This window comes from Sesamum indicum, linkage group LG12 (assembly GCF_026168435.1).
Source record: "Sesamum indicum cultivar Baizhima isolate 11 linkage group LG12, ASM2616843v1, whole genome shotgun sequence".
Classification (NCBI taxonomy): Eukaryota; Viridiplantae; Streptophyta; class Magnoliopsida; order Lamiales; family Pedaliaceae; genus Sesamum; species Sesamum indicum.
The window spans coordinates 6,325,174-6,341,601 of NC_142668.1; the positions used below are offsets into that span (position 1 = coordinate 6,325,174).

Consider the following 16,428-nt stretch of genomic DNA (forward strand, 5'->3'; position numbering starts at 1 on the left):
ACATCTGTCTATACATAGAACTTATTATGAGAGGACTCTTGCCTAGGGGCAGAGTTTTATTTTGAGGAAATGCTTTCCTAGGTGCAAGATTTATTATAAGAAGACATACGTGTCTAGGGACAGGATTTTATTCTGAGAAGACATACTTGCCTAATGATCGGATTTATCCTGAGAGGACATATCCACTTGGGGGTAGGATTTATTCTAAGATGACATACCTGCCTGGGGATAGGGTTGTGAGAAGGTGTTTCTGACCTAAACATAGAACATCTTAAGATTATGCACATTCCAAGGCCAGGGCAGGGGTTGCCCTCCATCTTCTTCTAATCATAATCCTCGTATCCCAACATGCTTGTAATTCTGAACGGTCCCTCCTAATTAGGGTCTAGCTTTTGTACGGGTTTCTACACGCTGACCGGATGAATCACTTCTCCTACTTGGAATTATGCAGTTTTCACTTGTTTGTTATGAGTGTTTATCGTTATACTTTTGTAACATTGAATTTGAAGAAAGGGTTTCTCCTAAAGCTCTTCAATAAAGTTTAGATTTTCTTTGAGGAGACCCGTGTTACCTCCTCGGAATACACCACTTGATGGGAAAGCATCCCTATTTCGATTAGGATGACCGCATCTGTTCCATATACCAAAGCGATTGGGCTTTCCCCTATAGATTTTCTAGGGGTATTTTAGAAGCCCAAAGTACACTGGTTAGTTGTTTGACCCAATTTTTCCCAACTTGTTCTAGTCTTCTCTTGATTCCTTGTATTAAGATATGATTATTGAATTCTACTTGTCCATTGACCTGAGAGTGAGCCACATATATGAATTACTTTTTGGTATGGAATCCTTTGCACCAGTCTTGTATTTTATAGCCTTGAAATTATAGTTTGTTACCTGAAAGAATTTCTTGTGGGAAGCCAAATCTACATATTATATTCTTTCATATGAATTTCGTAACTTCTCCTTTAGTGATCCAAGAAGGGTTTCGACCTCCATCCATTTAGTAAAATAGTAAATTGCCACCAATAAAAACTTTTTATGTCCAGGAGGCAAAGGGAAGAGTCCTACTATATTTATCCCCTATTGGGAGAAAATGCAAAGGGAGAATACGATGGTTAGAGTTTCTACCGGTTGGTGAATGAGGGTAGCATGTTTTTGGCATCGCTCACAATTACGTACTAGGTGCCATGCATCTTGCTTCATAGTAGGCCAAAAGAAATCGGCATGCAAGGCCTTGTTGGCTAAGGCCAGGACCCTATGTGGGCCCCACAATATCATATATGAATTTTCTTTAAGAAAGTGTAATCTTTTTTCTTGGGACAAACATCTCAGTAGTAGGTGTGTGAATGATCTCTTATAGAGTGTGTCCACTATTAATAGAAAATGAGTAACTCGAGTTTTGAGCCTGGCTATCTCCCATTGGTCTGTCAGGAGAAACCCCTCCCTCATCCAAGCAAAGATAGGTTATCTCCAATTCCCCCAGGGTTAACAACATGAATCTCCGAGTGGGACCCTGGCTTGGGAAGATGTTGTATGGTGATGTGCCTAATTTTGCAATTTTCCAAGGCACTAGCCAGTTTAGACAAGTAATCAACCTTAATGTTTTCTTCTCAAAGGATTTGGATGGGCTGGAAACTTTCGAATCTCAATTTTAATTCCTCAATTTGTATTAAATATTATTAAATCAAACTATCTTCTTGACCTCATATACTCCTTCTCTGTTTGACTATGCGTTGATAGTCTTAGTAGGCTGTAAGGTGCCTTGCTTCGATCTCCCAAGCCACCCTCATTCCCAACACGAGGGCTTTAGTTTAGCCTTGTTTGAGGCTCTAAATCAAATTTGACTAGAAATTCTATATCCTCCCCTCAAGAAAATTGATAATTATCTCACTTCCATATCTTTGGAGAGTAGTTAACCCATCTACATGCAGTAGAATAACTCTTTGCTGGGAAAGGGATTTGTCATTTAACAAGCGAAATTAGCCAAGGCTTGAGCCTTAATGGCTGTCTGAGCTAGATAACATATGTTATATCCACTTAGTTCCATAAACCACTTTACTAATTTCCTTGAAGTATCAGGTTTCCCGAGGGTCTGCTTCAGAGGATGGTTGGTCCTTACCCCCTCCAAGTAGGTGTGGAAGTATGGCCACACCCTCCAGGCCATAAGTACCAGCGCGAACACCATCTTTCGATAGGGAAGTAATGTCCTTCAGCTCCTTTAAGCACCTTGTGATATAATATATAGGCACATGCCTCAATCCTCCATGCAAAAGAGAACAGAACTTACAGCCTGAGAAGTGGCAAATATGTATATATACAAAGTATCCCCAAGAGAAGGCTTAACGAGAAAAGAGAGACCCACCAAGCACTTTTCGAGTTCTTCGAATGCTCTTTGGCCATGGATGGAAATTACACCCAAACCCTTGCAAACCTTCCCCAAACCCGCCCCACATAGGGTGGGTTCAAGTCCAAAAATTAGAGATCGAGTTGGGTAGCGAGTCTTAAAGATTAGGACCCACCGAGGTCCGGGGCGGGTCTCGGGTCAATAAAGATGCACCCTGATTAAATGAATTATATATATATATATATATATTATTTCATTTATAAGTTTTTCATCCTCAAATCAACATCTTCAGTCATATGCTCATCCTTGCCCTACCTACCCTTTCTCTCGATTCTCTTGATTCTCTCAAGAATCAAGATTTGCTATAGATCTACTCACCAGTCGCCTCGCCCAACGCTGTCTTGCCTCGCCTCGCCTCTTCTAGTCTCCTCTTATCAAGCCTCTCCTCTCACTGCCTCTTGCCATGTTGCCTCTCAACTTGCCACCTCTCATCACCTCGTCATTCGTCATTCACTATTGTTGCTTTTCTCTTTTTTTTTTCTTTTTTTAAAATAGAAACTCGGGTTTATTGAGTTAGACCCGCCCAGATGGGTTTCGGGGCGGGTCAGTCTCAGGTCCATTCTAGAGTTGACGGGTCGGGTCTAGGTCTAGCTAAACGTGCCCCTTACCTATCTTGTTGCCATCCGTAGCTTTGGCTGTCCAACCCTACTTGGATTTCCTCAGCACTTTAATGAAGGAATAGTTTTTTTCAGCAAATTTAGAAATGAACCAGCTGAGAGTCGTTATCATGCTTGTAAGACATGGTACTCTTTAACATTAGTAGGGCCTTTCATATCCAAGATTGCTTTGATTTTGAGAAGGTCCGCCTCGATGATTCTATTAGTCATCATGAATCCTAGGAATTGTGTACCTATTACCTAAAGGCACACTTAGTGAGGTTGAGTTTCAGTCTGTACTTTCAAAGGACTTTGAATGTTTTCTCCAGGTCAGTGATGTGGTCTCTAGCTTTTTGTCTTTCACTAGCATATCGTCCATATACCTCTAATTCCTTCCTAGTTGGGGTCGAAATATCTTATCCACCAGTTGCTAGTAGGTGGCCCCTGCGTTTTTTAGTCCAAATGGTATGGCCAAATAGCAAAAGATCCCTGAGGAGGTAATGAAACTAACGTTTTTTGTGATCCTAAGGAGCCAACAAATTTGATGGTACTCCTTAGAAGCATCAATCAAGCTCAGGAGCTCACACCCAAAGGTGGAACCTACCAATTTGTTGATCCATAGCAGCGGGTAAAAGTCCTTAGGGCAAGCTTTATTGAGGTCCTGAAAGTTCTATGCACATTTTCTATTTGCCCCTGACTTTCGGGACTAACACCACATTAGAGTCACTCCAAGTGTTGTTTTATTTCTTTGATATGTGCTGCTTCCAAGAGCTTGTCTACCTACACCTAAATAATTTATCTTTTTCGGGGCCCAAAATGCCTATTCTTTTACTTGACAGGCTTCGTAGAGGGGTCTATGTTGAGGTGATGGGTTGTTACTTCAGAATCTATTCCTTCCAAGTCTTGAAAGGTCCATGCAAATTCATAAACGTTTCATCATAGATACTAAATTAATTTTTCATTGATTGGTCCTTGTAATTGGAAACCAATGTGGGTGGTTTTGTCAGGATTTTATGGGCTTAATTCTATAGTGAGTAGTTCCTCTGGGGGTTGTAGTTTGGTGAGGTCTTTTTCTCTCGGACATGTCTTCTTTGTAGGGACAGGGTCTTTTCCATGATGCTTACGAGCTTCTTCCATAAAGAGGTCTTCACAGTTGCATTTTTGGCCTTTGCATATAGCCTCAATGTAACACTTCTTGGATTAGAGTTGATCCTCCACTTCACCTATCCCTCCTCGCATGGGTAATTCGACCTTCATGTGGAAAGTGGATACCACTGCTCCGAAAGTATTAAGAGTGGGTCTTCCCATGATCACATTATAGGCAGAAGGGATATCCACCACCAAAAATATTATCAAACCTGTCATCCTGTGAGGTTTCTCTCCCAGCGAGAGGGGGAGTGTTACCATGCCCCTGGGGTTGACCATCTCTCCTGCAAAGCTATGTAATGAGGTATCCACTTCTTCCAAGGCGATATCTCCCTCTTGCATCTGATCATACACTCCTCCAAAAGGATATCAGCTAAACTTCCAAAGTCAATGAAGATTTGGCTTACTTCATTATTGGCCATGATGACAGTGATCACTAAGGCAACGTTATAGGGTAGCACCAATCTAGCTTTTTCAGTAGGCCTGAATTGAATTATAGGGGTATTAGCAACTTCTTCTACATCTAGAATTTCCTTAAGGATGCCTTTCTCTAGTTCCCTTACTTGGGTTTTCCTTGCTCTATGGAAGTCCCCACCTATTGATCCTCCTATTATCATGTGAATAACCCCCTTCTGCAGAGGATTAGGGTCCTCAGACCATCCTAGTAGGGTTGTGCCCTTCTTTCCTAGGGGAATCTAGACTAAGCTCTTCCCTTGTCTCTCCCTTATGAGTGGCCCGCTTATGGTAGGAACCCGTGCCTTGGGTTTTTTCCATGCATACAAACTCCTTTAGATATCCGTTTCAGATGAATCATTCTATTTTTTTCTTCAAATGTCAATACTCCTCCATGGTGTTCCCATAATCATTCTGGAACCTACAATACTTATCAGATTTAGATCCCAGTAGGTCCTTCTTTTTGCCATCCTTGGTCAGGCTAGTAGTTCTTTGATTTCCACTGCCATCAATGCTTGTGTGATGGGAGCATTCAAATGAGTGTAGGCGGGGTATCCCCTCTGAAATGAGGGTTTCTTGTCCTGGAACTCCATTTCTTATTTTTTCGAGGATCCATCCTCCTTGAGGTCCTTTCTCTTTTCTCCTTGTCCCTTGCTTTTGGAGGGTGGGTTTTCTCCATATTGATATAGTTTGCAGCCCGTGCCAGGAGGCTATCAAAATCCAAGGCAGGCTTCTTGGGTTAGGACTTGAAGAATCTCCATTCACTAATCCTTGTGAGAAGGCACTAGTCTTGACCTCCTGGGGGACCGAAGGTACTTCCAAGGCGGCTACACTGAAACGCTGGAGGTAACCCCTCAAAGATTCTTCCTCCTCCTAGCGAATGGTGAAGAGGCTGAGGGTTGTCTTCCGGTGCCTCCTACTATTGAAAAATTGATGCATGAATAAGGACTTAAACTCTTGGAAGCTCCTAAATGATCCCGCCAGCAACTGGTTGAACCATTGTTGGACTGCCCTCTTAAAGTAGTGACAAACAATATTTTGAAACCCAGATCGTTCATCGAATCAAAATATTAAGTGGATTACGGGTCACTGATTCAATTGTTGGGTCAACTGTGGTCAACAAGTGACATCATATTTATGTCATAAATAATTATTAATATTCTAAAAATAACATTAAATAATAAATAATATCAATATACTTGACAACCTAGCTTTTTTCTTTTTAATTTCACTCTTTCTTTGACATTAATAATTCTACAAGAAATATTGGATAAAGATAACAAAATTTAAATATTAAAAATCAAACTGCCAAATATGCAATAAAAATTTGAAACGTCCAAGACTTCAAAGATTCTAATTTAATTCAAAAAAAGATAAAATAATTAAGATTGTCTAACTCAAGTTATACCACAAAATTCTACAATCATACACTACATTCTCTTAAATCCTTCTCAAACATTCTTCATCCTCTCCATATACAACACCTCCACAATTGCTACAACCCTCTGCAACTCTAATTGAGAAATCATGAAAGTTACATCAAGGTTAAACTGCTTAAAAATTGAAAAATTTATATCATCATCCACTCCAAGGTCCTCACAGGCTCAATATCTTCAACAGCATCAGCATCATCTACATTTATATTAATTGCTCATAAAGCATATTGATCCGGGTCGAATTATTCGATCTCCTGAGACGATCTCACCGCTGATCGACTAACTCTTCCGAAACAGATTTTGGATCCCCTGAGAATAAAACACGAACCGTGAGCTCGTCGGGTATGTCCCAACAATGACCCTCCGACGCTCAAGTTAGGTTGATCGAGAGAAATATATTCTATCTCAAAGTTCGATCTCAATTAATGTATAGCAGTTACCTCATTTATGGCGTATCGGGGTCTATTTATAGTACACAGTTGTACGGCAAGTACTGGGCCACGTGGCCTCATCTGGTTGATTCCCATTCTGATCGAATGGTCGTCATTGTTCGGGTCTTCTGTCGGTTCCCACGACCCGGGTCGGGTCCTCTGCGACCCGCCCGTTGCGAAGCACACGGATCCGGTCGCGGAAATGACCATCCTGCCCTTAATGAAGGGCTTTTCAGTCTTTTTGTAGGGGGATTTATACATATACCCATCATTACTCCCCCACTTTTTCAAAGTGCAAGTTCGTTGCCTTTGAGGAAGTCGAACCGTCGCGTCCGTTGATTGCGTACACGTGGCAGAATCCCCTCGGTTCGTCCGAGCGCATTGTTCCAGAGCGGATCTCCTATAAATACCCCCTCATTTGACTTCTCGGCCCACCTCACGCAAAGACTTCCAGCGACCAAGGCTCACAACCACGAGTTCGTATTCGATCTGCGGCTTCCAGAGTCATCCTGCTTTAAGGTACGATGCCTTCCAGCTCTAGCTCGAATTCTGAGTCGCGATCTGGCCCTAAGCCACGATCTAGTTCAGGGTCGTCTTCGTCTCGTTCTGAATCTGCTTCTGGGTCCTCTCCCGAGTCCGGTTCTGGTTCGTCCTTAGGGTCCGGGTCTAGGTCTGTCTCTAGGTCTTCGCATGGGTCGTATTCTACCTCTCCCAAGAGGAATAAGAAGTTTCCGGTCACCAAACTTAAGGATGAACAGACTGGGCCTTCGGTCCTTACCAAGTTCCAGGATCGGCTCGCCAAAAACCCTTGGGAGGCTGTGGTCAGTAAAGTTAGGGTTCCTGTAAATAAGATTAGGGAAAAATACCACATCCCCTCCGATTTTGATGTTCTCATCCCTGCCACCTTCGATCGCATGCATCGTCCTCCCGAGGGGTTTACTGCTTTTTCTATCAAACACCTCGATGCTGGGTTGAGATTTCCTCTGGCTCCCCCGGTGGCCGCGATTTTGAATAAGTTGGGGTTATGCCCTATGCAGCTTTCCCCGAATTCCATTACCCATATTGTCCTTTTCGTTGTAATGATGCGATATGTAGGTTTAGACCCTAGTTTTGACAATTTTTGGAGTTTATATTCCTTCACCACCTCGAAGCGATCTGGTAGTCGAGGTTTTTTCTATCTTTCGGCCAAACCCGATTGCGGGTATCTGAGCGCCCTGAAGTCGAATGTAGGAGCTTGGTTAGATCGCTACATTTTCATTCGATCTCCTAGTGGTGTCTGGCCTTTCAAGAACGAGTGGACTAAGTATAAACCCCTTCCAAAAATCTGTGGTGGGGGGCTGGAGGGTGACCAAATAAGGAGTCTGACATTTTATAAGTATGATCCCAAGAAGCTTCTCAATGAGAAAGTTTTGCAATTATCTGGGCTCTCTCCAGCGTCCCTTCACATCGAAGAGTCCTTAGGTGATTTTCTTCTTTCGGTCTCACTTGCTTTCATCGCTGTAGTGTTCGCATATGCTAACTTTTCCCTGCTCGCAGATAGTATCATCATGAGCACGTGCACAGCTATGCGGAGGATCGCGGCCCAAAACAAATGAAGGAAGGGGGGTGAGATCGCAAGTTCCTCGGATCCGAAAGGGAAGGGCAAGGCAGTTGCTAGTGCTCAAGATTTATCTTCGATCCCACCTCCCTCGGTTCCTTCCAAAACGCTCGCAATTGCCACTCCTGATGGGCAACAGCCCATTGCAGTTGATAGCGAGGGTACGCCTTCCGCCCATAATGATCATCTCGGCTACAACTCCTCGGAGTTAGAACTGGGTTTGGACGAGGCTAGCGGGGGCCATGGGGTCGACCAGGGGAGCCAAGGTCCGCCTGAGGAGCGATCTAAGAAAAGGAAGCGATCTCCCCCGAAGAAGGGACAAGGGCCCAAGTCCAAGTTAGGGCCTAGCGATAAGGGTAAGGGGAAGGAGCCCGCTGAGGCCTCTCACCCACCTCCTTCAAAATCGCATAGCCCGAGCGTGCTGAGCAGGATGGCTAAGGAAGCCGCGGATAAGACTAGTGTTGAGGAAGATCGGGACAAATTCTTGAGGGTGGCACAGCTCGCCACATGTTGGGAGGACAGCCGGGCAGCTCTTCTAGGCAATGTGCCGCCTCCCGAATGGCAGGATATGTCGAGCTCGTCGCTGTATGGCGAGGCTGGAGGGGATACTTTTGCAGTCTACAACTCATTCGTCTCCGTTCGCGATCAAGGGGCACTTGTACCGAATAGCCCTATTCGGCTTGAGGAGTTCGCAGCCCACTCCCTAGTCCAGGTATTTCCTCGGCTGGCTTCCTTCGACCTCCCTTCTTTTATGCCATTCATTGCATTCGATTTTGCAGGCCATGACCTTTCTTCGAAGCTTAAGCCTCAAATGCACCCATTATCGGAGGAGTTATATTCAGACTGATCAGAAGGTGCAAGATCTTAGGGCTCAACTGGCCGATCGGGACGAGACCGAACGCAAGTAGGAGGATAACCTGCTGGCCTTGGGAGATGAGGTGCAAAAGTTGCGAGCCGAGCTCGATGTTGCCAAGAAGGAGAGGGAGATTCTTCGTTCTGAGCAAGAGGTGGCCCTGGCAGAGGCTAAGAAAGAGGCGTTCGATGCCGGGCGTGAGGTCGGCCTCGTGGAGGGCCACAAGCGTGGGGTGGAAGAAGGCCAAGCCGGTCGCATTCTAGTCGAAGAGCATCAGCGATCCTTGGCCAATTCCCGGATGTCCGCGGTTCGTGATTTTTTGAAGACCGACACCTTCACGACCGCTCTTGAGATCAAGTCTGCGGACTCATTCACCAAGGGCTATGAGATCTGCCTGTCTCAAGTCGAAAAGCTCGGTGGCTTTCATGAGTCTTTTGACCGCAGCAAACTTGACATCTCGCTTGATGGCGACCTTCAACCTCTTCCTCCAGATCCTGAGCTGAAAGATGATGAATTTATGGCCCTGAGGGACGAGCTGGAGGCGGAAGCTGACGCCTGATCTGTCCCGATTCTTCTATTTTTGTGGTAGGATTTTGAGCTGATTGATCCAAATGTAAATCCTAGAGATTCTTAGGACATCATTTTTTGTAAACAGGAGGGCGGGGTGGAATTTTTTATAACCCCTGTATATGACATTTTGTTGAATGAAAATGAACTTTTGTCAGCTCGCTTATTTTGCTACAATTGCGCATTGCGTTCTTTCAGTTGCATTTTGCTCGGGTGCGTCTTTTTCAGATCGCATATTGGACGCGTCTTTTTCAGTTCGCGTTTTGCTCGGGTGCGTCTTTTTCAGATCGCATATTGGACGCGTCTTTTTCAGTTCGCGTTTTGCTTGAGTACGTCTTTTTCAGATCGCATATTGGACGCGTCTTTTTCAGTTCGCGTTTTGCTTGAGTGCGTCTTTTTCAGATCGCATATTGGACGCGTCTTTTTCAGTTCGCGTTTTGCTTGAGTGCGTCTTTTCAGATCGCATATTGGACGCGTCTTTTTCAGTTCGCGTTTTGCTTGAGTGCGTCTCTTTCAGATCGCATATTGGACGCGTCAGAAGCGAATAATGATAGTAATGTACGCACGAATGTAAGCACAAAACAAAGAAACTTTGATAAATCTCGTTGGGTAAATTACAGGAGTTGTAAATCCTCAATAATACAATGTTTAACATGGATACGATCTTCCTAACCTTGGGAATATACAATTAGTAATCTGTTAGAACTCTCCACGTGTAGTTTTTTGTTCGGTCTTCCTTGTTGATGGCCTTTCGCCGGCTTCTTGTTCGATCAGTCAGTTGATGGCCTTTCACAGGCTCCTTGTTCGATCCTTCAGTTGATGGCCTTTCACAGGCTCCTTGTTCGATCCTTCAGTTGATGGCCTTTCACAGGCTCCTTGCTTCAGGCATAAAATTTCTTCAGGTTTTGTATGTTCCAAGGGCGTGGTAGATCGCGACCCTGCATGTCTTGTAACCTGTATGTACCTTTCTTTCTAATCTCGATCACCTTGTAAGGGCCCTCCCAAGGCGGTTCCAGCTTTCCCACATGTTTTGACGCCTCCACCTTCTTCAGCACGAGGTCTCCCACCTGCAGCTGGCGGGGTCGAATTCTACGATTGTGGCTCTTCATCATTAGGCCCTTGTGATGTAAGATTCTGGCATATGCGGACTCCCTTTTTTCTTCGATGACGGTGAGGTCGAAGCTTCGTTCGGCTTGGTTCGCCTCGGGCTCATACTGCATAACTCTTTGCGATTCCTCCCCTATTTCAGCAGGAATGATGGCTTCGGTTCCATACACCAGGCAGAAAGGGGTTTCACCCGTAGCGGTTCGTGGCGTTGTTCGGTAAGCCCACAAGACCCCGGGCAGTTCGTCAACCCACGACCCCTTGCTCTCGAGGCGAGTCTTCAAATGTTGCAAGATCGTCCGGTTCGTCACTTCGGTCTGCCCGTTCGCTTGAGGGTTCGCAACTGCTGTGAAGTGTTGTGCGATCTTCAGCTCCTTGCACCATTCCGTAATTTTCCTGCCCTGGAACTGCGTGCCGTTATCAGATATTAATATCCGGGGTATACCAAATCTGCATATAATATTCTTCCAAATGAAGTTGATGACTTCCCTCTCCGAGATTTTGGCTACTACTTCCGCTTCGACCCACTTGGAGAAATATTCGACCGCTACAATGATGAATTTCTTTTGGGCTTGTGCGGGCGGAAAAGGTCCCACGATGTCAATACCCCATTGGTCGAACGGGCATGCTATCTTGATCGGTTCCATCGGTGTTGCCGGCTGATGTATCAAAGAAGCGTACTTCTAGCAACTCTCGCATTTCCTCACCAAGTTCTTGGAATCTTCAACCAAGGTGGGCCAGAAATACCCTTGCCGCATCACCTTCTGAGCTAGCGATCTCGCTCCCGAATGATTACCGCAGCTTCCTTCGTGTATTTCCCGCATCACGTACAAGGCTCTTTCTCCATCCAAGCATTTCAGGAGTGGGCCATCCGCTGTTCGTTTGTAGAGCTGACCTTCTAACAACGTGAATCGGGTGGCGCGAAATTTGACTCTTTTTGCCGCCAGTGGATCGTTGGGCAGGATGCCCTCTTCAAGATACCGTATGATCTCGCTCATCCACGATTCTGCCTCTGAGACGACCTGAATTTCTGTTCCGCTCGCGAGCACCGACTGATCGCGCACTAAGGCAGTGATTTTGCGATCTCGAATTCCATCCATTGCTGCACCAAATTTTGACAGGGCATCCGCTTTGTCATTTTCTGCTCGGGGAACTTGTAAAACGGAACATCCGTTAAACTTTCCCATCAATTGCTGCACGATCTCCTTATACCGTGTCATGGTTCTCTCTCTCGTCTCGTATGCCCCTTCAATCTGCATAGCGATCAGCTGTGAATCGGTAAAAACCTCCAGGTCACGAGCTCCTGCCTCATATGCTAGCTCCAACCCTAGTACCAACGCCTCGTATTCCGCTTCATTATTTGTCACTGGGAATGATAGGCGAGCTGCGACTTCTATCTCGACTCCTTTGGGTCCTTGGATCGGCACGCCTGCCCCTCCGTTGTTCGCATTGGAAGACCCATCTACATGCAGCATCCATTTCGAACAGGTGTGGTCGGAGGCGTCGGGTTCCTTCGTATCGTTGGACAACTCTGTGATGAAGTCTGCGAGCACCTGTGCCTTCTGGGCCGTCCTGGGCTGGTACTCGATATCATGTTGCCCCAATTCGACCGCCCATTTGATTAATCTTCCAGAGGCTTCCGGTCGCGACATCACATGCTTAAGGGGGTGGTTCGTCAGCACCACCACTTTATGCGACTGGAAATATGGCCGTAGTTTTCGGGCAGTTACTACTAAGGCGAGGGCGAGTTTCTCCATCTCTGAGTACCGCAATTCAGCCCCTTGGAGCATTTTACTGACATAGTAGACTGGATTCTGACTGTTAGCCTCCTCTCTCACCAGCACGGAGCTGACCGCGTTCTCAGACACTCCAAGATACAAGAATAGCGTCTCCCCATCTTTAGGATTTGCGAGCAACGGGGGTTTGGTGAGATACTCCTTTAGTTCTTGCAAAGCCTGCTCGCATTCTTGAGTCCACGCGAAACTCTTGGGTTTCCTCAAGGCTTTGAAAAATGGTAGGCTTCTATCTGCCGATCGCGATATAAACCTGCCCAAAGATGCGATCTTTCCGGTAAGCTTCTGCATTTCCTTGATCGAACTCGGCGATTTCAGGCCCATAATGGCTTGTATCTTTTCTGGGTTCGCTTCTATTCCTCGTTCACTGATCATATATCCCAGAAACTTTCCCCCGGTCACAGCAAAAGTACATTTGTCTGGGTTGAGTTTCATTCCATGCGACCTCATTATGCTGAACGCCTGAGAGAGGTCTTTGATGTGGTCCTGCGACCTCTTACTCTTGACCAGCATGTCATCAACATATACTTCCATGGTTCTTCTGAGCAGATAGCCGAACATCTTATTAACCAATCGTTGGTAGGTTGCGCCCGCATTCTTCAACCCGAATGGCATCATGTTGTAGCAATAAATCCCTTTATCTGTAACGAAGGAGGTTTTGTCTCTATCCTCTTCTGCCAGTTGGATCTGGTGATATCCTTGGTATGCATCCATCATTGAAAAGAGTTCGAACCCTGCGGTCGAATCCACCATGGTGTCGATCCGAGGTAGCGGGTAAGGGTCTTTGGGGCACGCCTTATTCAGATCCGTGAAATCCACACACATCCGCCATTTTCCTGAAGATTTCGGGACGAGTACTACATTGGACAGCCAATTCGTGTACTTGATTTCCGATATATATCCAGCTTTCAGCAGCTTCTCGACCTCTTGCCTGATAGCGTCGTTCTTCTCATTGCTGAAAGTTCTCTTCCTCTGCTGCACAGGTCGAGCAGTGGGGTCTACGTTCAACCGGTGTACAATGACCTCCGGGTCAATCCCGGTGAAATCCGACGGACTCCACGCAAACATATCCGCGTTCTTCCTTAGAAAGTCAATCATGGCCATCTCCCCCTCGTTTAGGCTGGAACCTATCCTGGTCGTCTTGCTGGGGTCCTCTGCGGCGAGCTGAATGGCCTTGTATTCCTCATTGGGTTTCAAATGTTCAGCTTCATATGGTCGGGGCTCCGCGTCCTCCCTGACCTTCTGTTTCTTCGACCTCGGCTCTCCCTTTATCGACAAATTGTAGCATTTGCGGGCCTCCTTTTGGTCGCACGATACCTCCCCGATTCCATATTCAGTGGGGAATTTCATCTTTATATGGTACGTGGAGATGACCGCTCGGAACGAGTTCAACCCTGGCCGTCCCAGTATGACATTGTACGTGAACGGGGTATCGACCACCAAGAATTTAACCATCAGGGTTTTTCTCTTCGGCTCCTCACCCATGGACACCGGCAGCTCAATCGTCCCCAATGAGGACACTTCGCTTCCTCCAAAGCCGACCAGCGGAGTCTTTACTGGTTCGAGCCTCGCATTTTCCAGCCCCATCCGGTCCACGACATTTTTGAAAATTATGTCCGCTGAGCTCCCGCTGTCAATCAACACTTTGTGGACGGTGAAGTTCGCAATATCGAGCTTGATGACCATGGGGTCGTTCTGTTCTCCACCGTCCTCCAATCTGTCTGAGCTATTGAATGAGATGGCCTCTTCGCCCTCCACCTTCAGCACGAATTCCTTCTCTCTTACCGATCCAGCTGTTCGAGCGCATCTCTTCCGTGTTCGACTCGAATCTCCCGCAGTCGATCCTCCCGCAATTGTGTATATGATGCCTTTAGTGGGTGCATTGTTCCCGCCCGCCGGGGGTCTGTCGATCCTTGATGGGCCCGGGTTTCTGTCTCGATCCGGACTTCTCGATCTACTCCTCCTTCCTCCCCCTCCGATCTTACAATTTGGGGGCACGCGATCTCGGAAGTGCCCCTGTCTAACGAGCCTTTCGATCTCATCTTTCAGCTGGTAGCACTCCTCTGTACTGTGCCCTCTCTCCCGATGGAAACGGCAGTACTTGTTAGACGTTTTCTTGGTGGGGGTGTATTTCGTATGTCTAGGCCATTTCAGCACGTCGGCATTCTCTACCATCATCAGAGCCTTCTCCCGAGACATGGCCAAAGGAGTGTAATTGTGGTATTTCGGCACGTACTTGGGCTCATTCCGTTTCTCTGTTTTTGGTTTGTCATTTCCTCCTCCTCTTCCCTCATGAGGTCGTCTGGGAATGTACTCCCGCTCCCTTCGCTCCGAGTCTTTCATCGCGTTCATCTCCTCTTCGTCGATATATTTTTGTGCTATCGCCATCAGCTGCTCGACATCGAAGGGCGGATCTCGCGCAAGGGCGGAGGCGAAAGAGCCCTTCCTGAGTCCGTGGATGAGAATACTCACGAGCATGTCGATCCTCAACTCTTGCACCTCCAGGGTCTCATTGTTGAATCGACCCATGAAATTTTTCAACGTCTCATCTTCTCTCTGTCGGATGTTGAACAGATGGGTAGCAGACCTCTTTTGTTTCTTTTTGCTCGCAAAGTGAAAATTGAATTTCTGCACGAGCTGTTCGTAGGACTCGATGCTTCCTCGGGGTAGGTTCGTGAACCACTCTTGAGCTTTTCCCGTAAGTGTGGTCGCGAACAATTTAGCCATTATCGGGGCTGATTGTCCGTAAAGATTCATCACCATTTCGAAGGCGGCCACATGCTCCTGAGGGTCTCTCATCCCATCGTATCTCCTCAGATCGGGTACCCTGAACCCCGGCTCGACAATCTGAACGAGGATTTCATTACAGAAAGGGGAGTTCTTGTTCTGCGAGACGATCTCCCCCCGCTTCTTCAACTCGTCAATCTGTTTATTTAGGCTGTGTATCTGTTTGCCCACGCTTTCCACTTCGGCCCTGGATATAACCGGCTCTCTTCTTTTCGCGCGTCCGAGGCTGCTGGAGCCTGCATCGGATGATGCCGGTCGCTTACTGCGATGATCATGTTCCCCTTGAACTCTTGACTCTCTTATTGGCTCCACATTTTCGAATAACTGTCTTCTAGCAGTTTCTTTGACCAGGGGGGTCGCTGTTCTCCTTTCATATTCTACGATGGCTTTTCGGCTTGCTTCGTCTATCATTCTTTGCAACTCATCCGGAGTGATTTGGATGGTTGCACCTGCTCCTTTCCTGGGTGTCTCTTCCTCGGCAGCATTTCTCCTCGATGAACCTTCCATAATGACAAAATTCTCAGAAGTTCCCACAGACGGCGCCAACTGATCCGGGTCGAATTATTCGATCTCCTGAGACGATCTCACCGCTGATCGACTAACTCTTCCGAAACAGGTTTTGGATCCCCTGAGAATAAAACACGAACCGTGAGCTCGTCGGGTATGTCCCCGACAATGACCCTCCGACGCTCAAGTTAGGTTGATCGAGAGAAATATATTCTATCTCAAAGTTCGATCTCAATTAATGTATAGCAGTTACCTCATTTATGGCGTATCGGGGTCTATTTATAGTACACAGTTGTACGGCAAGTACTGGGCCACGTGGCCTCATCTGGTTGATTCCCATTCTGATCGAATGGTCGTCATTGTTCGGGTCTTCTGTCGGTTCCCACGACCCGAGTCGGGTCCTCTGCGACCCGCCCGTTGCGAAGCACGCGGATCCGGTCGCGGAAATGACCATCCTGCCCTTAATGAAGGGCTTTTCAGTCTTTTTGTAGGGGGATTTATACATATACCCATCACATATGATCAATTTCCTCATAGTTGAGAAATGACTTCTCATCATCATCAACAATCCAAACATCAATAATTATTGAATATATAACAAAAACATGATGAGTCGCGATTTCAAATCGCGACTCGTCATTAAATATTAGCCAAAATAGGCAGATTTTCCCAAGTCGGGAAACAAAATCCCGACTTCAAGTCGGGATTTTGAATCCCGACTTGGAGTCGGGATCCTGAATCCCGACTTCAAGTCG

At 46.4% G+C, this 16,428-nt stretch overlaps 1 protein-coding gene across 1 annotated transcript; it reads right to left on the reverse strand.

Annotated features, from left to right (window-relative positions):
* Positions 1–11,269: 11,269 nt before the first annotated feature.
* LOC148784799 (uncharacterized) lies at positions 11,270–15,673 on the reverse strand. The gene has a single exon (XM_088876519.1). It carries the CDS (start codon positions 15,671–15,673, stop codon positions 11,270–11,272), a length of 4,404 nt encoding a protein of 1,467 aa, XP_088732645.1.
* Positions 15,674–16,428: the final 755 nt, after the last annotated feature.

Coding starts and splice junctions, on each gene's coding strand:
- LOC148784799 (XM_088876519.1), bottom strand. CDS start 15,673: ATGGAAGGTTCATCGAGGAGAAATGCTGCCGAGGAAGAGACACCCAGG.